Raw genomic sequence first — 24,213 nt, forward strand, 5'->3', positions numbered from 1 at the left:
CGTCCGTCTTGTCTCGTCTCATTTCGCCTCGCCTCGTCACGTCTCGCCGCGTCTCTAGTCTAGTCTCTTATCCACCTTTCGCCTCTCTTCGCGTTATACATTCCTTTTCCTCTTCACATCTTCTCTCGTTTCTTTTTCTTTTTCTTTTCTTTCCTCCTCCTCCTCCTCCTCCTCCTCCTCCCTCCCCCTCCCCTCTCCCTTTTCTTTTCCACTCTCCGTGCACCGCATGATTCCTCGTGTATCTCGCGTCTTCCCGTGGTTTTTCCGCTCGTCTCGGTGTCTCCGGTTCCGGCGCAACACGATGTAGCAAAATGATGAATAATAATTGGTGCGACAAGGGATAAAGGAGGGATAAGAAACGGCTCAACGGTAATCCATCCACCGATCCGAGTGTGTTGTCTCGTGTGCCGTGGACGTACGCCTGGTACGCTTCGTAGCTGTGACCTTGAGAACCAGTGACAGTGCGTGTCTCTGACCTTGGCTCCGCCAAGTTCTCCGATGGCAGCGCGAGCACAGCTGCCAGACGCGACGACAGCTGATCGACCACCGGCCAAGTGGATCCCCAGTGGAAGATGTCCACGAATCGGGTTGCGTCACCGTGCATAATCAGGTGCGTGCGACCTGCGATTCTCTTCGAGGGGGAGGGAGGGGAGGGTTGATTCTTGTCCGGGATCGAAACGAACCCGTTCATGACACTCGTGAACGTGAACGCCACTCGGTTACGTAACCTCGGATCGCGGGTTAGAATTGGGGAGAGTTCCGTGATTTCAGACGAGTTGCATCGAGTTCGATAGCATAATTATATAGGGGTAGGGTATCTATCTCGTTTGTGTTTGTTTCGATCCAAGATTGGTATAAAGAAACCGATTTTACGGTTTATTAAAAATTGTTCACGCGGTGAATTTGTGCGGATATTTCTTTCGACGAGTTCCTTTCCTTCCTTCGTTATTTGGAACAGGAATGATATATTGTATGCGTGTTTATCGTGTAAATTCGATCTCGAGTTAGATATATCGAGTAGTTCGATCGCGATGATGTGCGATTACGTGAAGTTTCGCGTGCAAGTTTGGAATAAGTTCCACTGACACAGATTTCGTGAAGGCAGAATGCACTGTCGAGTTTACGTAAGACCGTGAGGCAAGGTACGTGTGTAGCGTACTGAACTGCCACCATGGCCACCAGCCGAGTGACATTTAAGCGTGGCTTTGGTGACGTCGTGCATTAAACGCGCTCGAGTTACCATCGCTTGGGGATGCAAGAATTTTTCATTAATTCATCCTTACATTTTATTTTCATCCCTTTTGAAATAGAAAATACTTCGAAAATTATCACGCCGCTTTTCCATTCCCTTCATTATTAAATTTTATTGAGATTATTCGAAAATAATCCCTTCCTCCTAAAAATTATCATAAATATTATAATAAATATTATCAAATGGACGTTAATTCTTCCAAATTGAATCATTGAGTCTATTTTACTTACGAATTATTTTCTATCTTCGAATTAAATGAATTATATGCATTTCCAAAATTATTGGAAAATTTTCCTCGAATTCGCAAAATTAAAAATGATTCGTGTATCGATTACGAAGATCGTCTCACGGCATGCCGATGAAGAAACGAAATTTCGCGCAGCAAGAGTGCACTCGAGTCGCACCTCTCCATCGATGAAGAGGTTAAAGACGAAAGTCTGCCACGGACAAGGTCAACAGCAGACGTTAAAAGATTTCCTCGAATCGTATAATACCATAACCGCGATCTTCTTATTCCGCGTTTTCCATTATTCGATTTATCGAATAATCTCTTCTCGAATAATTCTTTCGAAAGATCGAAACCGACCAATCGAGGCCTTCGCTCGGACCTTCGGTTAATTCTAATTGCGTTGTCATCCGGTATAAGTGATTCACGCCACGTTTTCATCCCCCCTCCGGGTTGTTCTGCGCCGCGAACAAGTTTTTCGATGGAAACCACCCCAGTGGAATGTTCCAAGTTGCTTTGAGGGATCCGTTGTTTTCCAGCGGAAATTGTGCATTTTGTTGAAAATGTGACGATCATTCAGAACGATATTATTATAAAATAGATTACGGAAATGAAGGTTGGTTAAGGTAATCGATCCGTGGGATGGATTATTTTTTTTTTTTTTAAAGACTGATGGAGAACGTCGTTGTTTAGATTTAAAATGCTAATGGTGGTAACTCGAGGATTCGAACTGGTGCTTTTGTAGTGAGAATAATAGTCGTAAACACAAATTAATAGAGCAATTAATGTTACGAAATAATTAATAGATTTAGGTAATTGAAGAGAGATTGAATATTTTCTATCAATCAAGTAATTCGAATATCCGATTGTTTCAATCAATTTCCTGCAATTTATACGTCCTGTGAAATTATTATATCATCTTATATTCAGACAATATTAATTTAATTTAATCGCGATATAAAATTTCCAACGAAAATTTCATCCTTACATAATACACGCTCCTCCTATTAGCTAATCGATTACAATATCCGACATTAAATTTATTTCAATGTATCAATGACACAAATGATCAATGATATACAATGATTTCATCTATATTAACATAAATTATATAATTTCTATTTTCATAAATATCGATTAACGAAACGAAGGTTTGTCATGGAATGCGCATTAATTTTAACAAGATATTCTATTCTAGTTGGAGAGAGATAGTGAAATATTTTCGCGACTATAATTCATCCTCGAAAACTAGCTACACTTTTCCGAAAATTGCAAATGGTTCGGAAAGGACGTTAATTCAGGTGCTATTTATCGATGTGTATATAAAGGATATTTCCACGAGAGATTGAAGTTATCGTTGGTCGGAATTCCGCAATTAACGGGGAGAAAAGGGAATGATGGAAATAGTGGGCGGTGTAGAAATACGGCGTGACCCGAACTGTCAGCTACAAAGCGGCGAACCAGTTGGAAGGAGTAACTACGTTATTGCACGACAATGTATCTGTGTGCTCGATAACAGCAATTAGAACGTTAATAGTTGTTGTTTAGCGGCCTGGCCGTTCCTCGTAAGGAGTTTCAGTTCACTTTTCTATCTCTCCGATTCCGGTACCGATTTTTTTGGAGATGAATCCATTCGAAGAAACGCGACAAATTAAAATAAAAAGTAATAAAAAATAAAAAAAATATTAGTAAATTATTTTAAATGTAGAATAAACTCGCGATTTGAGAGAGATCGCTATTGAGATGAGAAAAAAAGCAAAGAATTTTATTATAAACTTCTATTAATTTCTTTTCAGAATTTATTGTTAATTCGGGATTTATATTAATATTTATCAATTATGTAGCGTCAGTTTCTTAGATGATTGATTTTGTCACTTGAGTATATGACTTTCACTCTTTTAATCGTTTCGATCACGTGATCTGTGATCGAACGATTAAATCGAAATCGAATTTTGATCGAGTCTCTTTGTCTATTGTTTTAGAAGAGAGACAAAGGGACGAAGATACGGAGAATGAGCATCGAGGAGAAAAATTCGAGCAGAAAATTGGTAGAAACGGGAGCCACAAAGGCTTGCCGGTCGAACGAAGTCGTATATTAACAATGGACATCGATATATCGAGAACAGATGCGCCAACACGAATTGTCAGACATTCTCAGAGCATGAAGAGGAGAAGATTCGTCTGACTTCTTAGATACGTTCGGTGCCAGTTTGGAGAATGGAGGAGTCCTCACCAAGGATTCGTCCCTATCTGGATTGCTGGGACGTAAGTAAATTTATTTAAATTGTTATTTAATTCAAAAAACTAATACAATCACACGCGATTAAATGGAATGATTAAAAAGATCATTTGAATTTTTTTTTATTTTCCTTCATTCGCATCATTTTTTTTCTTCTTTTCTTCTGCATTAAAAATTCATTCAGAAAATAAATTTCAAATATCATGTTCATGCTTCATTTTCGGATAAATCAATATTTATAAACTTTTTGCATTATTGTTAATTATTAAAATTATTCCAGAATACACAGAAACACGATGATTCTCATTATCAGATAAGATCTTTGTGCACTTATCACCAATTCAATTCGCATTGTTCAATTTTCACTCTTAGGTTCTTTTTTTTTGTATAATATTTAAATAACTTTCACTCTTTAAATAATTTTCATTCTTAGGTTCTTTTTTTTTTGTATAATATTTAAATAACTTACGATAAATAACTTTGCTCGTATAAAATAAAAAAAAAATCGAAGATTCTTATATCCTCCTTTAAAAACATGATCATTTAGTTATATTAAAATAAATAAAATTTTTATAAAATTCTTCGTTTTTCAAATAATTTACAATTCTCTCTCTTTAATGTAAAGAAAATCAAAAATATCACTTTAATATTTTTATAGAATATAACAATGTATATAACAATATATTATATTGAAATAAATAAATATTAAAAATCGTTTAAAAAAAGTTATAAAAATAATAGCTAGTCTATGGAAAAAACGCGATTTTTCTTTTATTCTTTCTAATATTCAAACAATTTGTAATAATTTATTCTATCTCCTACTTAAAGTGAAAAAAATCAAGAATATCATTTTGATATAGAATATAGTAATTAAATTAATATAAATAAGAATAAATAAACAGTAAAAGATTTTACAAAAAATAACCAATCACTACTTTTACTCGGAAAATATTTTTTAATTTCCTTCATAATCTCTGATCTACAGGTTGAGAATCACTGCCCTACATAGAAATAACCGAAATACATATTTGGACAAATAGGTAGGAAAAGTAGTGAAGGTTAAATGACGACCAAGAAATAAAAGAGAGAAAAAGCGATGGATCCAAATATTCGGCGAGGAATGCAGTTGTAGAGACTTTTTTCCCCGATTTAAACTCGAATTATGGAAATTGCGCGCGCACACTGAGAAACTACGAAGCTTTCTACGAATCGTTCAGGATGCTTTGGGCTAAACCCTTCTTCTACATGACACTTACACAATCTCGCAAAAAACCATTGTTCTCTCGGTTCGTCGCTTTGAATTTGCATCGTTTTGCAGACACCTGAAAGTTTACCGTTGGATTGCTCTTCTATTTGTCCTCTCGTGAATCTGTGAGCATCGTCTTCGTTCAAAACGCGTCAAATATGCATAGTTTTTCGAGGAGAAAAAAAGGATAATTTTTAATTATTTGTTTCGTACGCGATTTATCAACATGATGGATATAACATGGAAGAGTAGTAGGTGGAGAATGTATTAGAATGTTGTTTTATTAAAAAAATTATACAATTATATAGTATTTTTATCTATTTTTAATTAAAAAAATTTAATATCAAAAAATGTTTCAAATAAAAATTGAGTGGTGAATTTCGAGAAGCGTATATTTTGATATTATTAATTTTTTTGATATTTTTGAAAGCACTGATGGAACGATAGTTTTGTTTTCTATAAAAAAGTTAAATAATTTATATCAAAACGTAAAAAATAAATCATTAGTGGAGGAAATGTTTTAACTTGAATTATATTGTATTATATAAAAGACATATTCATTCATGTTTTCCCAATTTTTTAATTAACATCAATTTTTTTTACGAAATTTAAATTAAAATATTATTCGACATAATAAAAAATAAATTGTTGCATCGAATAGAAATGCATCGCTTATAATGCATTTAATATATATATATATATATATATATATAGAATAGTGCATTAAATATATAATTCTATTTAAAAATCAAAAGTCACTTTCATATGATCTCTGATATGCATTGATATGTAAAAAAAATTAATTAAATATAGAATATGAATGTCTCGAAAATATTGATTTTTTATTTGAAATATTTTTTAATCAAAAATGAGAGATATTTTAAATAATAAAATGAATTAGTTATTTTTGATTATATATTTTTTTCTATAATGAAACAAACTATCGATTTTGGATTTATTTATATTAAATTTGACATTTTTATAAGTTTTCTATTTTTTATCATTTTTTAATTTTTTTAAGTAGTAACATTTCCTATTTTTTCTTCAATTGCATTTTGTTTTTTGCATTAAAAATATAAGAGGAAAATTTTCAGCAATCTCGCATTAACATTGAATCGATATATATATTTCTTTTAGCATTCGTTATTGCATTGTTATTAACTGCTTGTAATTAAATTGGCAATTTGTGTTACTAGATATCTTACTAATTGCAAGAGTCATTAACTATTAGGTGTTAATTTTCTCGAATACGATTTCTAATTAGAAAAGCAAAATTTTACAGTATTCCTAATTCGAAAATTATTCTAATACATCAGAAGCAATTAAGTGCATCACATGATGAAATTCGTTTTACAAACGATGAAAATAATTGTTATTTTTGAGAATTGTATTTTATTTAAAAATCGATTTAATAATAATACAAATTGGAGATTAATATAAACAACTTGTACTGAATTAGAAAAACATTAATAAAAAATTCATAGTGTAATAAATTTTAAATTCTAAATTATTTCAGCTTATGTACTATGTACAAAAATTAGTAGTTTCCTTTCAAAATGAAACTAACAATAACGATCTGAATTAAAAATAAATTTCCTTTATATTTCAAATAAGTTTTATTATAATTTTTCATTACAATATTTATATATTTCTGTTTATAACCATTACCTTTTTCCATATTGACTATTAGAATATTTTATCATTATTTTATCACCAGAAAGATATGGAGAAAAAAAAATATTTTATCACCAGAAAGAAACTGAAACTTCTTACTCAATATCCATGTAATATATGCAAACCCAATTCCACCGTAATACATTCGATAGTAAAAGCCCACGGAATAGCTCATGAAACTATTTCCAAACAAATTCCTCGTAAATAATTCGTAACAAATTTCCCAATAAAATTATGCAAAACTATTCACAAAACTAATTCCACCGTAACGCATTCCATGATAAAGGCCTACGTATAAATACTCGTAGAACTAGTTTTTCATCGAAATGGCATTCCAAAGATAAAAAAGAAATATTCTGAAAAATTGCAAGGAAAGTCATTCGATTTGAACCATCGAAGCGCGAAACTCGAGGAATTCGGTCGCGACGTCCAATCCCCGATACTTGACATTTCGTCGAGGCCTCAGATTTAGGATTTTCATTCGAATCCGCGTGGAATATCGAGTTTGATGTTCTCGAGAGGGAACTGTGCTCGAGGATAAATCGATAGGCCAGAGTCGGGCAGGGGAGTCTGGAATCCATCTCGAAAATGAAATTTCCTTGAATGGGCTCCTCGGCTTTTAATCGATTCGCGAAAACCAAATGTTCTTGAGGTAAAAATGTTCTCCATCACCATTTTCATGTCACGTGGAATACAGATGGTCTTAATGCGAACGTCAATTACGGATAAACGAAAATAGTCGTTGAATGAAAATCTTTCTTCGAAAATAGTCCTCCCTGCAAATTGTTAACTCCTTCTCGTAACGGGCTTAAGTAAAAGGAAGATTAACGAGAAGATTTTGCAAGAGTCCCTTAACGCGGAGAATTTCTCTTTTGCGCTTGAATTGATTAAAATCTGTTTAAATTGGAGTGGCGATTTATTACTATTGTTCTTTTCTTTTTTCTTCTTTTTTTTTCTTTTTTTTTTTATTTTTTCGTTAAATAGGTAATCATTAAAGCAAAGTTTAATGGAATAGCTTCTTTTTCGTGGAAAATTGGATGTGATGTAATAAGAGTAATGTTGAAAGTAAATCGGTTTATGTTTGAAAAACAAGATAGTGGTCACGTTATTAATGTGACGATGCAAGGATATTGGAGTAGAGTAAATTAATCATGAATAATGGATCAATTATTCATGAATAATGGTAATAAAAATTGGAATCAAAAAACAAGCAAACATAAATGCTTAAAAAAATTATTTGAAGAAGAAAGAAAATTTTAATAACACAATTATTTATTTCTTTGCTTTAATATAAATAAAATAAAATAAAAGCTAACTAATTAGCTTAATTAATAGAAACTAATTAAAATTGTTATGTTACGAAATTCTTGATATTTAATCGTTAATTAGACCAGCGTAGTAATCTAATAATTAATTTGCCTCGATAAAAGTATAAAACGTATAAAAGTTTAGATTATTTATTACCATAACCATAAACCGAATCTCATTTGCTTGTGTAAAAGAAAATTAATCGAATACAATTTTTCATTTTAATCTAAAGTTGAGGAATATAATTCTTAAAAATTTAGAAGCAAAGTGCTACAAGTGATAAAATTTTTAATTGGAAGAAATTATGGATAAAGTTACCCTCTGATAAAGAGAATTTATGTTTTCTCAAATAATAAAATATCGAATCAGTTTTCTTCTTGATGAATGCATATTACATATCATTTTTCATTTTTTTTTATTAATTTTTTATAATTAATATATCTGGATTGTTTAATGTTAACACATTTTTCATTTTTTTTTATTAATTTTTTATAATTAATATATCTGGATTGTTTAATGTTAACACATATTATATATTTATAAAATAACGAATAAATAGAATAAAATTTAAAAAATAAAGTTTCATAAGATAAATTCTCTATTTCTATAACCAAGATGAATTGTTGAAAAAAAAAATATTCATGATCTTGTATTAATTTTTTGATATCAAGGAAGAAATTCCATATTTTTAAAAGAATAGATAATTTCTAAAAAAACGCGAGTTGTAAGAAGTATACTACTAATTCATTAAATGAATTACACAGAGACGTAGGAAAGAGAGAATGTCCAAGAGATCCTGTTAAATGGAATTTAAAAGCAAGGTATGCGATAGAAAATAATTAAAATGCATACACACTGCTAGTTGATGTATTAGTAATGCGTAGAAGCATTTGCTTTCGATCGCTTTCAATGTCTTTTTCGATTTAATAAATTCGATTCTTTTACGACCGTCGAATAATACAAAGGAAAAAAAGAAAATATTTATTCAATGATGTTATTTTTCTTTCGATATATATTGATATATTAAAAAAATTATATAAAATATCTAAGTATTTCCAATATAAATATCCAATCGTTTTTAATATCGTATAAAATTTAATATAAACGTCACAAATTTTTGAGCTAGTATAACCTAACCTAACAATTTTAAAATATCTCATCGAACTTTTAATGTAATTTTTCCGGAACGCGGATCATCTCGATTAGAAATACGCGTCATTTTTCTGGAAAATCAATTTCGAACAGGCTCATTATATCGATTTTCAAAGGTATTTGTGTGATTAAATAAAAAAGAAATTATTATTTGTACATCATATCAACAAATTGTAATTTCCTCATAATAATAATTTTCGAACGATACGATTGGTATTTTATAATTATTTTAAAATTATATAAATCATTAATGACATTATGAAATATTAATTTACAATATCAATATAAAAACATTCTTATAATTATTACTCTTAATTATTTTAAAATTTCACTTCAAATAAAAAGTAAACTGATTAAAATCTATTAAAACTAACGATATGAAAAATTTCGAGGTAAGTTTTTGTATCATCTGTTAAGATATTTGTTATTTTATTTTGAAATTTGCTTTTTGAAATTTATGCAAGAAGATATTATTTATTTAAATATTTGAATATCGTGTATGTTTTTGTTGTTGTTATTATATTATATTATTATTATTAAATGAAGATATAAAAAGTATAATTTTAAAAAAGAAATATTATATTGTCATATTATTGACATATTTCACGAATAAGAAATATTTTTCTGTGAATAAAATTTAGTGTACAAAAATAAATTAAAATGCCAATAGCTAATCACATTTTGTTTTCGTAAAAAATATTATTAATGTCACATCACCGTTCATGCTTTCACGCATTACACGCATACAGAATGTATGTACGTAAATCAAGCCCACATTGCACTTGACATGCGTGTCCCAAAACAATGTTAACTAAATTAAGTTGCTGAATGTATCGGAATGTAGCGGAATGTATCGGATCAAAAAATGACAAAAAATTAAGATACACAAAGGATCGAGACGTCGAGGGAATTTGTTAGTGATTTTCCAATAGTTATTACTATTCTCGCTATTTTTGAGATTCTCTTGTAAATAAATTATAACTTTAGTTTTTCCAACTTCATTTACGTGACACAGTTGCACAATGGCGAGTCATAGATCATTGGGGAATTACCAATTCCAAAAGGAAAAAAAGAAAAAAAAAATAAAATAACGAAAATTCGTAATCTTTCATTTTAACACGTAATGCACAGTGGTTCTCAACCATTTTCGACTTTAAGTTTGTTATCTCGATTCTAAATCTCGAGGGTAATAATTCAGTGATCGATAATGCGAAGAGCAAAGTCAAACCAAGAATATATAATTAAGATAACTGGGAAAGAGAGATGGGAATGCTCCGTACAGAGGATTTTCAAAGTTAATACGAGAGTTAAGGAAAAATATATAGAACGTTTCACGATCTGACCTAATTCGATGCTTAACGATGTTACAATTTCTCATCCGCCATAAACGAAGGTAAGTTTATCCTGTCACGCCTAATTTTCCCTAATTATTTATAATTTCGAAGGTATAATTTCGATTGAATATGCATGTAAGGTTTATTATTAAAATTTGTGATGTAATTGGTTTGATTTGAATGTAATTGGTTTGATGTAACATAAAATTTAATCATTTAAAGAATAATATCAACTAGAGAATAAATATCTGTAATTTAATACTCAATTTTTTAAACTTCATTATTTCATACATTGTACAAAGATTTTTATATTATTTGCTTTATAAATTCAAAATTTATAGAGACATTTTTTCTAATATTCAAAAACAAACTATTTTCCAATATTCAAATGTAATAAAATTGCCTAAATATTGAGTAAAAAATATAAGATTGTAATTTTAAAAAGTTTCGAAAGTTGAGAACCACTGATATGAATCTTCACAAATATCCAAAAATGTGTAAATTCTATTTAATCCTTTTTCAAACGATCGAACTTACTAAAAAAAAGTAACGACGATTTATATAACAATAAACGAGTCAGAGTGAAATAAAAGCATGTACCGTTTGTAGCAGAACGAAGACAAGTACTCGGTGGCGAACAGCCAAGCACCGTTGCAGGCCGGCGAGGACGAACATCCGGAACGTGGTACATGGACAGGGAAATTCGACTTCCTGTTGTCTCTTTTGGGATACAGCGTCGGCCTTGGCAATGTGTGGCGGTTCCCGTATCTCTGCTACTCAAATGGAGGGGGCGCTTTTCTAATACCGTTCACAGTGATGCTCATTATCGCGGGACTGCCTCTAATGTTCATGGAGCTTTCCTTAGGTAAGCAAAGTACATAATTTGTTTCATCGATGCGAAAAGTATGAAAAATAATGCTAATAATAATTTGCTTAATATAGAAAAGGAAAAATTAGGAATAACGTTAGAACTGTCTAATAACTTTGTGTGTTTTGTACGTGGATATGTAAAATGGAAATATTAAGTAATTATAATTTATTAAGCTATAAGTAATTTTAGTTCGTATTAAATGAAGCGAAAATAAAGATGAGGTGAAAATAAAAGGAGAGCTGTGTGATGAAGATGGATAGTCTGCATGCTATGGATAAAAAATTCATGGAATATTTTTCATTTTCTCATATTGCAGCTATTTTTTCTATTAGATTCTGTTATAGTGTTCTCTACCATTAGTTATCATCAGTTTCAATTTGAAGATTTTATGATTTATAATTTGCAATGAATTGTTTATATTTGTTTATAGTCAAACAAATATTTATAAAATGTTTCAGAATCTTTTGAAAAAATAACAAATTAAAAAAACTGGAAAATATTGAGATAATATTTTTGCATTTCAATGATTTTCAAATTATTTATTTCAATTCATATTAATTTAATTTTTTTTTTCAAAAAATTGTGAAACATTTTGTTTCATTGATAATAACAGCTAAAAATAAGTAGTTACTTATTAAAACTGTTGTTGTTGCATAATTGTAAATCATAAAATTTAATATGATAATAAAGAATATTATTACATATGGCTTTTTAATAAAAAAAAAAAAGACTGCAATGTTTTTGATTGCAAAAAAAAAAGTATTTTATGAGATTTTTATCTATAAATCCTTGTATATTTATTTCGTTTCATTTAACACAAACATCTATTACTTATAATTTAATAAATAAGCTTTAACAGAAATTTTTTATATCAATTATAATTTTATGTTAATTTACTCTTAAAAGTATTCTAAGAATACTTGAACGAATATTGATAATAATATTCTGTATAATTATATTTCAATTTTAATAAAATGAAATATTAATTTTCCTAAACAAATCTGTATTTTTAAAATAAAAAATCTAAAGTTTATTATCATTTATTATTTTTGTTTGGTAGTTCTAGTGTTAATTATTTTATTTTTATAATGTTTTAGAGTAAAAAATATAATCTATTTCATTGATACACAAATTAGCATTAAAATAATTTTTGTAGTAATTTACTTGAATTCAAAGTTGTAAAAAAGAAATAAAATGTGATTAATTATTTTTATTTTATAATAATTATTTAACTTGTACTTAAATCTATATATGTTATGTATTCATTTATTATCAAGATCACAATTTTTCATTTTATTATCAAGATATTTTTGAATTTAACTAGATATTATTTAATATGTACGTATGTTTCCTATCGATTTATACTTCACGTTTGGCTTATTAATGGAAATCTAAAGAGCATCTATTATAAGCAGCTTTATTAAAAGTAGTAATAAACATTTAATATAAAACAAAGAGTAAGAATTGATAAATACAAATTTCAAATTTTCATCGAAAAATAATTGAAAAATAAAAACAAAGAACGAAATGAATGTTTTTATATCAATCTTCTTCTTTTTTCTCGTTACTATATTGATGATTGAAAATGGACGTAATAAAGATTGATAACTATAATAATCTCTATTGCACACATAATATCATATTATTATATTAACTAACTTATATTTTCAATTGTGTATAAAATATTGTGTTTTAAAAGCAATATGCTTATATAAAAAAATTTTACAATGTTCATGTTTAATCATAATAAGACATCAAAATAATTCGAAAAATTATTAAACTCGTAAATGTATTATCACATCACATCACGTGAATAAATGAATAAAGAATAAATATTAGAATATCAGATCGGAAACAAATCAAATAAATGACAGTAATATAACAATTTGACAAAACGGGAAATGGGAGGAAGTGATGTTATTTCTATTTGATCAGAACAAATAAATGTCGATTTCCAAGAACATGCAATATCTTTCATGCTTCGTGCTCAGAACAAGAATAAAGTTATTTTGGTCTTGCAAAGTGGTTCTATTTTAAATCATTTATATCGTATAATTCAGTTATTCGAGATTCTTGCAAATAAATTGTGCCTTTTAAAAAATTTATTTTATTTCTTAAAATAATAATTAATTAATTTTAAATTGATAGAACTTATAATCAAACTTTGCAAGAAATTAATTGTTTTCAATTTATGTTGGAAGAATAAAGAAAAAGAAAAAAGAAAAAAGAAAGATGAAAAAAATATAATTATTTAATTCTTCATTTATTATAAACAAGATGTTTCGTGATAAAATATGATTGATATATGGGGGAGAAATACTTTGCGTGGTCTTCCATTAACAAGCGCGATATCTTCATCCATTTATTATCACTTTGAAGAACTGATATATCTAACAAATCATCAATTTTGTGATCTATAATAAATATATATCTACCAAAGTACATATATCTTATAATATTTATAAGATAGTTTATAAGTTTATTTCTAAATTATTAAAGTAAAAATATTATATTTTTTGGAGTAGATTTTATTTTATCTAATAAAAATGAAATACAAAAAATATTTCAAAATATGAATATTATAAAAAATATAATATAATGAAAAATATATATGAAATAACAATTTATAGAATACTTAAATTTTAAAGATTATTAGCAAAATTATAAAAGAAACAAAATTTTTAATCAGTTAAATTAATTTCTATCTATAAAAACATAAAATTTATTTTTTGAAGAATTTGTTTTTATTTTTTTAAATATTATATTACATTTTTATCAAACGATATATATTTTCATAGAATAATGAATAAGTAATCGAGAATTAGTCAGTTTTATATATATGTATATATTATATAAAATGAATTCTACATTCATCATTAATTCGTTTTTTTTAAGAATAAAGGAACATAAAATCAATCTTTTCAATAAAAAGTAACAAAAAAATAAACGAAAAAATTAATAATAAAAATTAATTTCTCCTTCGAATGAGAGTTTAAATAAATACAATTTCAACCAAAAATTTAATATTTAATAATTTATCGAAAAGCCATTATGACAGAAAGTGAATCATGCAGTAATTTTTGACGACGAATATTGAATTTTTGAACGGATAACGAAGCATTTTCTTGTCAAAAAGATTTTAGATTTATCGAACAAAGGAACAAACACAAAAGTTTCATTGTATTTAATTAATCAATGTTATTCTTTCTTTCGACACAATTTTACCTTCTGTCCTATTCCATTTCGTGACAGACTAGGACACTCTGAATAGATATTCGCATGAACGAAATTGCGTCACGAGATATCTCGGTTGCGAATAGGTTGAAATAACACGGAAATAGACACCAAGATACACATGTCGTAAGAACATACAAACCTTACTCTTATGGTCATGCTTGTCCAAGGTCAAGCCACGCTTGTTTATCGACCGAAATAGAACGATCAATGAACGATCGTTCCTCGTTACCAGAGCTTACGTAACGTTATTTTTAGGCGAACCGGTGAACCGTTGTGATATCGACCTCTCTCTCTCTTTCTCTCTCTCTTTCTCTCTCTCTCTCGCGATTCGATATTCCGTGTAAATTGCAGGTGTGCACTGGGTAGCCGGCCTGGCACAGATGGTTTATCGATCGGTTTCTTCGTCTATTCTCTTCCCTTTTTCCTTTTTTTCTTTCTCTTTTGCAATATTCTCTCCCCCAGGGCAGTACGCGAGCCTTGGCCCAGTGGCAGCTTACAAACGCTTCTGCCCCCTCCTGCGCGGCTTGGGATACGGAATGGTGTTGGTCAGTTCTGTGGTGATGCTCTATTACAACTTGATCATCGCCTGGACTCTTTATTACATATTCGTCTCCGTGGCCGGTGAGTTTTCTCTTTTAAACGTGTACGCACAGAATGCTTGTTTATTGTTATATATTTATATATTGATACTAAAAATTGTTTCGTATAGAGTTGGATAAAATTTATAAAATTTATCAAGTATGAAAGACAAGGGGAACATGAACAGTAGATAGATCGTTTTGCATGTTCTTTATCTTTTATACGAGTAAAATATATGATCCCATTAAAAAAAAAACATTAATGATCTTCACATATCTTCTACAAAAAAAAGAAAAAAAAAGAAACTAATATCATGTGTCCTTCCTGAAATCATTCTACTCCATGTAAAACATTGTTTTTTATAATAACAGTGATGAAAAGATGTATTAATATTTTATATCATCTGTATATCATTCGATATATTCTTCTTTTTTTTTTTAGAAAAGGAAAACGATTCTTTGTTTGAAATGTTTTGTGAATGCGAAGACGTGAAGCGTGAATTATTGATCTCACTGAATCTATGTTACTAGTTTTTCGAATGTGTCGACGAATATCTAGGTTTCTTACGAATTTCGTTCCTTTTTTTTTTTTTTTTTTTTATTGGAAAATGTGTGATCACAGAAAAATAAAATAGATTAAGAATTTATATATATACAGAATATATATATACAAATCTATAATTCATATTCTGTAACATACGAATTTTCATATAATTTTAATTTCTATTTAATTCACACATCTGTATGTATAAAATAAATTCAAGTTCGAAATAAAAATATAAGAAAACAGAATAAAATTTTTTCAAAAAAATTCAACTCAAATCAAATTTGAGTACTTTTTAAATACAAGTGGTTAATTCTTAGTTAGATATGAATGAATAGATTATTATATGTTAGAGAATTAATTAATTTATATTTGGAAAATATTTAAATTTTATTTACTTAATTTATAAAACAAAGCTTCCTACGCAATTTCTAATTATTCCTATATCTTAATTTTCGTTTTATTTCGAATCATAAAATTTTCTTTATTTATATCATGAATTCAGGATCAGATTAAATAGAAATTAAAATTATATGAATAAATATAATGTTGTTTTTGTACATTTGTTGTATTAGATATATTCTTTCAACAAGATCGATAAAGATAATGTCTATTTTACGTGTTAAAGTATTTTTTTGTGCATTTGTTATAAAATTTTATATTATTTTATATTATAATATAAAATTATATAGGAGCTGGTAAACTGCCATGGAGCAAGTGCGAACCAGCATGGAGTACCGAAGACTGCTTCATGCCAGAAGCTGCCGAGGCGTGCGTGTCTCAAAACATGAGTTATTTCAAAAGGAAATGCTTAAATTCCACCCAGATGGCCTCCATGGGCCTGACTCTCGAAAATATCACTAGTGCCATTAGAAGACCACCGGCTGAGGAATATTTTAAGTAAGAATCGTATAAATAAATACTATCTTATACATTTCTCTTATTATAATCTCTTATAATCTAAAACATCTGCATCCTCAATAAAAAATAAAGATGAACAACCTTTTGTCGATGTCTTATGATTTTGAAAAAAAAAAAAAATGTCATCAGTTTCGTGTTATTTCGATCGATCGATGTTAATAAGCAATAAAAGTTGAATCGAAAATTCGATCGATTAATTATGAATTAAATAATTTGATGGTATATCAATTGAAATGTGTTGTGCAGCAATCACGTGTTGGGGATGAGTAGCGGTATAGAGGAGACAGGAGCCATTCGACCCTCGATGGCGGTGAATCTTTTACTAGCTTGGATCATTGTCTTCCTTTGCCTGAGCAAAGGTGTTCAAAGCTCGGGAAAGGTTGTCTATTTCACTGCTCTCTTCCCATACGTTGTTCTGGTAAACTTTGGAAAAATTCTATTCTATATTTTTTCTTATTTTCTCATGGGAAAATATTGTATTTGTCCCTGCTATATAACTTTCTACTGCACTTCTCTACTCTTTATCACATCGATTAAACAAATTTTCTTAATTTTTACTAACGCTTTTCTCAATCTAAAAATCTTCTTTAATTTCTGAGCACGATTTTTCATCACTTATTAATTAAAATACTTATCATAATACTTCCTTTTAATTCTTCTATCAATCTTTTCTTCAGTTAAATTATTTTTTTAAAACTAAATTCTTTCTTCTTTAGAATCCTATTAGAAATCGGAACGCTTACTTTTTCTTTCCTTCCTTCGAATCAACCTCTCAATACAGATTCTTCCATCAATCCCAAAAGCATTGGATAGCAAGAAAAGGATTTTAAAATAGGTGGAACGTTTCGATTCGACGTTTTGTTCGCAGATCGCTCTTTTCATTCGTGGAATTTTGCTTCCTGGCGCCAACGAGGGCATTCTCTTTTACTTAACACCCGATTGGAAAAGGCTAATGTCCGCGAAAGTGTGGGGCGATGCCGCTGTGCAGATATTCTTCGCCTTGAGTCCTGCTTGGGGCGGTCTGATAACGCTCAGCTCCTACAACAAATTCACCAACAATTGCTACAAGGATTCGTTAATCGTCGCCGTCAGCAACATCGGCACGTCCTTTTTCGCTGGCTTCGTAATTTTCTCTGTGATCGGTTTCCTCGCTCACGAGCTTGCGGTTCCGGTGGCGTCTGTGGTCGACCAGGGTGCTGGATTAGCATTTATAGTGTATCCCGAGGTACGTGAATTTAATATGTCTTCTTTTACTTTAAATTTTTTTTTACTTAAAATTATTTTTGGATAATAATTTTTTGTAATAAATATTAATACTTTTACAAATCTTAATCAATAATTATTTTCATTGTATCTCATTTTTCAAATTTCCTTTCCATGATTTCTGTTTCTGATATAAGTTTCTGAGATAATACACGTATTTTATCAACTTTAATGATTTTCTATTATTTTTATAATAAATATAGATAATATATTTATAGATCTGTTTTTAAAGAAATTTTTTATTTGTTATATTTTGTGAAAATTTGGAAAAATGACATACATTTTGTATTTAGCATCTATTAATATTTTTTATTTATCTTTATAAATAAATAATATTTGTAATATATATTGATATATGCATGATGACAAAAAAAATAAATATAAAAATAATAAAAATAGGTAGTAGCACGTTTACCAGTCGCACCAGTTTGGTCGCTGCTCTTTTTCGTGATGCTCCTCACCTTGGGTCTTGATTCTCAATTCGCTTTGATGGAAACCGTCACCACAGCAATTCTCGATGCCTTTCCAGCATTAAGAAACTACAAATTATGGGTTGTCTTGGCGGCAGCCGTGTTTGGTTATGCTGGTGGAATTATTTTTACTACTAATGTAAGTTTACAAAAAAAAATTCTACTTTATATTCTTTTCTTGAGCAATGTATTATTATATATGTTTTTTACAATTGTTTGTAGAATAGCGTAGAAAAGATTTTATAAAAAGATTCTCTTCTTCTTTTATCATATATTTCTCGAATTATTCGTTATTCAAAAAAATGTGTCAAATTAATTAGATTTTTATAAATGCATGGAACAACATATAAAGGTATTTTTAAATTATTTTTTTTTCATGGAATTATTTTCAATTATTTTCAAATTAATCCCGATATTCTTTAAAATAAAAAGAGCAAAAACAATAGAGTATCGCGTTTCATTTTTCTTGTTTTTCTTTCATATATAAATTGTATGAATTTCAAGTTAAAATATCTTCTAAGCCAACTAAGATTCGATATAAATTTTCTCAATATAAATAGATACTTTTTTTTTATAGAAAATATCGAGATGCATTATATGATTTTATATAAAAAAATACCAATATTTCGTGTGTCCTTTGTATTCCATTGCGTCCATTTAAAAAAGCTAACTACATTCCTAGCTAAATTCCTTTTCCTCTCAAAACAAAATTCTTTCTGACACATTTTTTGAATATAAATTAGAAAAATGCATTTATGGATTAAAATAAGAGTATCTTAATTATTATATATATATTTTTCTATTATAAAAACATAATAATCAATTAAAAGATGATTGTGATTAAATATCATATAAATATTATATGTCATATTTTCATACTTTCAGGCTGGCATGTATTGGTTGCAATTGATGGACAAATACGCAGCGAATTGGTCGGTTTTATTAATAGCCATCGGTGAGTGCATCTTGGTCGCCTGGATTTACGGCGCGGATCGATTTCTCGACGATGTACAGCAAATGATCGGACCTCGTAGCCGCCTCTGGAGATTTTTCTGGACTTGGATGTGGAAAGTGATTACACCAGCCACTCTTTTCTTTATCCTCTTCTTCAACTGGGTCGAATACGAGCCTCTCAAATACGGTGTCTACGTTTATCCAAAATGGGCGGACATTGTCGGATGGGTCGTTGGTATGATACCAGTTTTGGTCATCGTTGGCTTGGCCCTCGTAAGTGTTCAAATAAAATTAAAAAAAAAAAAAAATTTTTCGATCATCGTTAAAAAAAAATGATATCGCAACGTTACGTTTTAAAGTATTTGCTCTCTTGAAATTGAAGAAGTTGAAGTGGAAGTTTACAGGATTGGTGTATACAATGGAATGTCGATTATTATTGGAATATCGATTATTGAAACGTCAATTATAAGAGTACTTAATTGCATAAACAGAATTTCTTTTACTTATCCAGTGTTTTGTCATCTATAATTGCAACGTGGAAATAGTTTTATTAATGTAACATGAAGTAAATGTATCACGATTAATAATCTGATAATAAATTATATCATCTTAAAAGCAAAACAAACATCATATTTGTAATGTGTAAAAAATTTTCTAATAATATTCAAATTTTAAAGTATATATAAAAGAAAAATTCAGACAAGACTATATCAAATATAATAGTCAAATATAATGAAATATATCTCAGAAGGATGAACAGTCTCGTACACTTTTCTATTTCGCATATTTCTTTTATCATCCACCCCGTTAATATTCTCAAAATATTTTATGGAAATTTCCGTATCCAATATTTATTAATAAATTTATCACAGAACCAATTGAGGGATCGTCGTCGACGTTCCGCCTACGACGACGACGACGATGACGACGACGACCTGGACAATAGGCCATCGTACCAGAGGCCTGGCAAAGGTAAAACGAAGAAGAGCAACGGGAAGAACGTGTGGTGGCGCGCCAAGATGCTTTTACAGCCTACTTCCGATTGGGGTCCAGCGAACAGAAATCCTTCCACTCCGTCGAGAACACTCACTCACACGCCGTCACCAGGTAATCCAGATTTAATTAAGCGTTAATCTTGTGTATAACTATTATATGCGGTATACGTGTAGGGATCGTGATTTTCAACAGAATAATTTTAATCGGATTTAAATAAGACTGGTAACGAATTAATCCGGATATAATAAGCTAAATGATAATATTTTGCAAAAATATTAGGAAATTTATTGTAAATAAAAGTGTAAAATAAAGTGTAATAATATTATACTTGAATTTTTTTGAAAGTATTTTGGTGTGAAATGATTTTAAATTCATAGTAGTATGAAATTGTTTAAAGAAATTTTCATATATAACATTTCCTTTTTTTCATAATTGTCATATTATATTTCAAAAAGATTAATGGAATAATTGCAAAGCAATGTGATGCAATGTTCTTTTAATTATGAATCCAGATTATTTACTGCTAAATCACATAAACTTTTTAATATATTGATTATATTCTATTTCTTTTTCAAATCATCTCAATTCTTTTTCTAATGCTATAAATGTTTCAAAGGATAAAGTATAGAATTTAAAATATTTAAAATTTAAAATTAGTAAATTAAAATAATATAATTGTAAAATATCAAAATATAAACGTTCAGATAATAGAGATATTATAAGATATAAGTAGTGAGATTATATATGAGAGTTAATACATTCGTAATGCACTTTTGGATAGATTCTAGAAATCAAAATATAATACCTATAATATAATAACTATATAAAAATATATTATATATAATATTGATTGAGACTTATTTATTAATTATAAGTTATAAGCAATTGAAGTTTGATGAAGCAAAGTAAACGAGGCCATTCTATCTCTGTCTCGTTTCATTTAAAGGAATATTAAACCTATAATTTAAACAAACTTCAAACAACATTTTTATATACGATTTTATGTATTTATTTTAGCTTGTATAATAGCTTGTATTCTTCAAGATTCTTCAAGATATTCTTACAAATATATTAACAAATCAGAGGATTTTTTTTTAACGAAGGTTTTTTATTAAAAAGATGATGAATGAACAATTAAAATTACAATATTTTTTTCTTTTGTAAAATGTATTCGAATTTCTAATGATAGAAATTTTAAATATATAAAATATCCAGAGTTTTTTTTAATATTCTTTATTATTCTATAACTTCGAAAATTAAAATTAAAATTTTCGAATATTACAATTAAATAAATTTCTCTCGAATACTATTTGAATAATTTCTGTGTCTATCAAACAACAAGATTATTAAGTTGATCAAGAATTATTCCATGCAAGGGTCACCTCCTACGCATAATCGATAGCGAAATACGTCTTAATCGAGTATTTACAGAATTGTTAGATGTCAAGGTCTTAAGTTTGGTTCCAGTAATATTTTTGGATAGGAAGTTGATTGATTGAATTATTCTTGAACATTTTCATTCTATTTCTAAAATTTCTCTGATTTATTTTAATAATCTAATATGTTATAATAATTTAGCATCGATTGAATATTATTTTGATATATTTAACTATAATAAAATTTATTGCTTAATTATCGGTAACAATATATGACATTTCATGTTAAACAAGTTGTTGCAAAATATGCAGATAGAAAGTAAATTTATTAACGATATTGTAAACAACGAGTTACAATTTCATCGATGAAGAATCGATTTATATTTAATTAAATATTTTAATTATTAAAAACTTTCATCCTTTTTTTACACGAATATAAAATATCTACATTAAAATAATTATTCTAAGTTTTAATTGAACTCAAAATTTTCTTGGAATATCCTTTTCAATAAATTTTGAATTAAAACTAAATTACAAAAAAGAATCGATTAATAGATTTTCATTAGACATATTAAAAAAATGCTAATTTAAATTTAATACAGGTCCACCAGGAGGATACAATTCCGTCAGAGACACCATAGTACTGGTGAACGGTCAACCAATGATGGTGCAACCCTCGAGCACATCCGGCACCGCTCAGAAACTTCCTGGGCCGTCGATTCTCAAGAATTCTAGTAAAACCGACTTGATCACATCCCAACAAGTCTGACACGATGTTCATTTTATCTCTAAAGACGAGTCTGCCCAGACCTCTATTGCCAAAGACACAACACGCCAATAACAGGTAGTTGCATATCGCGGATAGGATAACACAATCGATGGATCGATCGAGTGGCAGTCAAACGACACTGAATGACATTGAATGTTCCATATAGGAGAAGAAGAAAAAAAAAAAAAGATTCCTATGAATTTATTTTTTTAAGATGGGAATAGTTAGTGTATTTTTTGATATAATCGAATCTCTCACTGTCGTGTTATATTGTAATTTTGAATTCCAACAAAACTTACCATATTAGTTATTACACGTAACAATTTTAAATGTCTCGTATCGTTACGTTTTTATTTGTTAATTTAAATTTTTACAAATGCGTATATTCTTTCATTATATAAATATATTTGATATCCTTGTTCTTCTTTTGTAGTTACGATACATAGACTGGTAAGAATATTTAAGGATAAATTAAAATTGTTGTTATTCTTTGATATTAGCAAAATAATATTGTTTCGTTATTATAAAATAGTAGATAGATAGATCATTAGGCGCCAGCGATTCGCGTGAAACGTAAATGGATGGATTGAAAAAAAAAAAAAAAAAAAAAAAAAAAAAAAAAAAAAAAAAGAAAAGAAAAAGAAATCAAAACTATCGATTGAAGAGAAAATCGTGAATAAGACGCTCCAAAAGAATAAGAAAACGCGCTGCGATATAAAAATCATATAGGAAAAATTAAACGCTACTCCACTGCTTTCGATTGTATACATAAGAATAGAATGGATAGGAAGGGGGAGACTCACAAGGAGACAGAGAAAAGTGAAGTGAGCGTAAAGCTAAGAGGGAAATTTAATTTAATCGTATTCTAACGAAGAAAGTTATTTATTGCTATCCACGCCGAAGCGAATATACAATTCAATTAAAGATAAATTAGATGCGAAACGAACGATTTTCCCTTAACTATTTGGGTCGATCGATCACCGAACGATTACATTGCTTCTGTGTAAGATAATCTTATCTAAGATAACGTTAACTTGCATAGCGGATCAATTTAGACGTTCCGTGAGATTTAGGCGTGTTCGATTTAGCGGTCATCGTAATCGTGGGATTCGCGTTCGAATCCCTCCTCCTCGTCGCGATTTTACATGTATGCAACTCTCGTATCGTTCAGGCTGAATTTTTCATTGGATATAAACCGCTGGACAATTTTTGTCGTCAGATATATATATATATATTATATACATATACATAATGGAATATGTACATATACTCGTTGTTAATCGCCATATTTCGTTTCTTTTGTAAAGCACGTTTCTAGTTAAGGCGAGTGTTTGGTACTTTTTTCGATGTTGACTCGCGAAATGTTTCTATACTAGGTATATCGAGTGAATAAGGAAAAATTGTCCAGCAATTGAAAGATTCTAAAAGAGTGAAAGGGGAAATTAAAGGAGGAAATTAGAGTGGGAAGAGGAGGGATGTGGAAATGCGATCTTGAAGACAGGCGTGAATCTTCTTAAAATGGGGGATGATTAGCGCTATTCTTCTTTCTGCGTTCACTCGTCGATGTCCTCCAAACGAGTGGTTGTAATAATCTTTAGGGATTGTAAAAATATTTTTGTTAAGACGATTATAGCGATGTAGTATATTTTTATCGTTTTTTAATCCTTTCAGCGTTGACATCGAAGTAATATGGAGAAATGGAGATCGGATGGAATTGAAACGATCTTTGGAAATTTAAATTTTGTGCGAGAGAAATTTTTTTTATTAATTTTTTTCAGCCAGTAATTAATTAATATTGAAATT

General features: G+C 29.1%; 1 protein-coding gene across 4 annotated transcripts; it reads left to right on the forward strand.

The window, feature by feature from the left end:
• Nucleotides 1-24,213, forward strand: LOC122715411 (sodium- and chloride-dependent glycine transporter 1-like). Of its 4 annotated transcripts, XM_043937582.1 has the most exons (12): nucleotides 1-610; nucleotides 3,461-3,743; nucleotides 8,710-8,766; nucleotides 11,041-11,296; nucleotides 15,002-15,160; nucleotides 16,354-16,561; nucleotides 16,829-17,000; nucleotides 17,451-17,807; nucleotides 18,245-18,454; nucleotides 19,201-19,542; nucleotides 20,142-20,376; nucleotides 22,244-24,213. In XM_043937582.1, exons 3-12 carry the CDS (start codon nucleotides 8,749-8,751, stop codon nucleotides 22,408-22,410), a joined length of 2,124 nt encoding a protein of 707 aa, XP_043793517.1. In that variant the 5' UTR covers nucleotides 1-610; nucleotides 3,461-3,743; nucleotides 8,710-8,748; the 3' UTR covers nucleotides 22,411-24,213. The 4 variants fall into 4 exon arrangements, with proteins under 4 accessions (XP_043793517.1, XP_043793516.1, XP_043793514.1 ...); XM_043937581.1 differs by lacking the exon at nucleotides 8,710-8,766 and having other exon boundaries at nucleotides 11,044-11,296; XM_043937579.1 differs by lacking the exon at nucleotides 8,710-8,766 and having other exon boundaries at nucleotides 185-610.

The sequence above is a fragment of the Apis laboriosa genome, unplaced genomic scaffold (assembly GCF_014066325.1).
Source record: "Apis laboriosa isolate Shangri-la unplaced genomic scaffold, ASM1406632v1 scaffold35_cov144, whole genome shotgun sequence".
In the NCBI taxonomy this organism is placed as follows: domain Eukaryota; kingdom Metazoa; phylum Arthropoda; class Insecta; order Hymenoptera; family Apidae; genus Apis; species Apis laboriosa.

Bases quoted from the DNA above. Each gene is read 5' to 3' on its own strand.
- LOC122715411 (XM_043937579.1), top strand. From the start codon at position 3,696: ATGGAGGAGTCCTCACCAAGGATTCGTCCCTATCTGGATTGCTGGGAC. The intron at 3,744-11,040 runs GTAAGTAAATTT...TACCGTTTGTAG, and splicing joins CCTATCTGGATTGCTGGGAC to CAGAACGAAGACAAGTACTC. The intron at 11,297-15,001 runs GTAAGCAAAGTA...TCTCTCCCCCAG, and splicing joins GTTCATGGAGCTTTCCTTAG to GGCAGTACGCGAGCCTTGGC.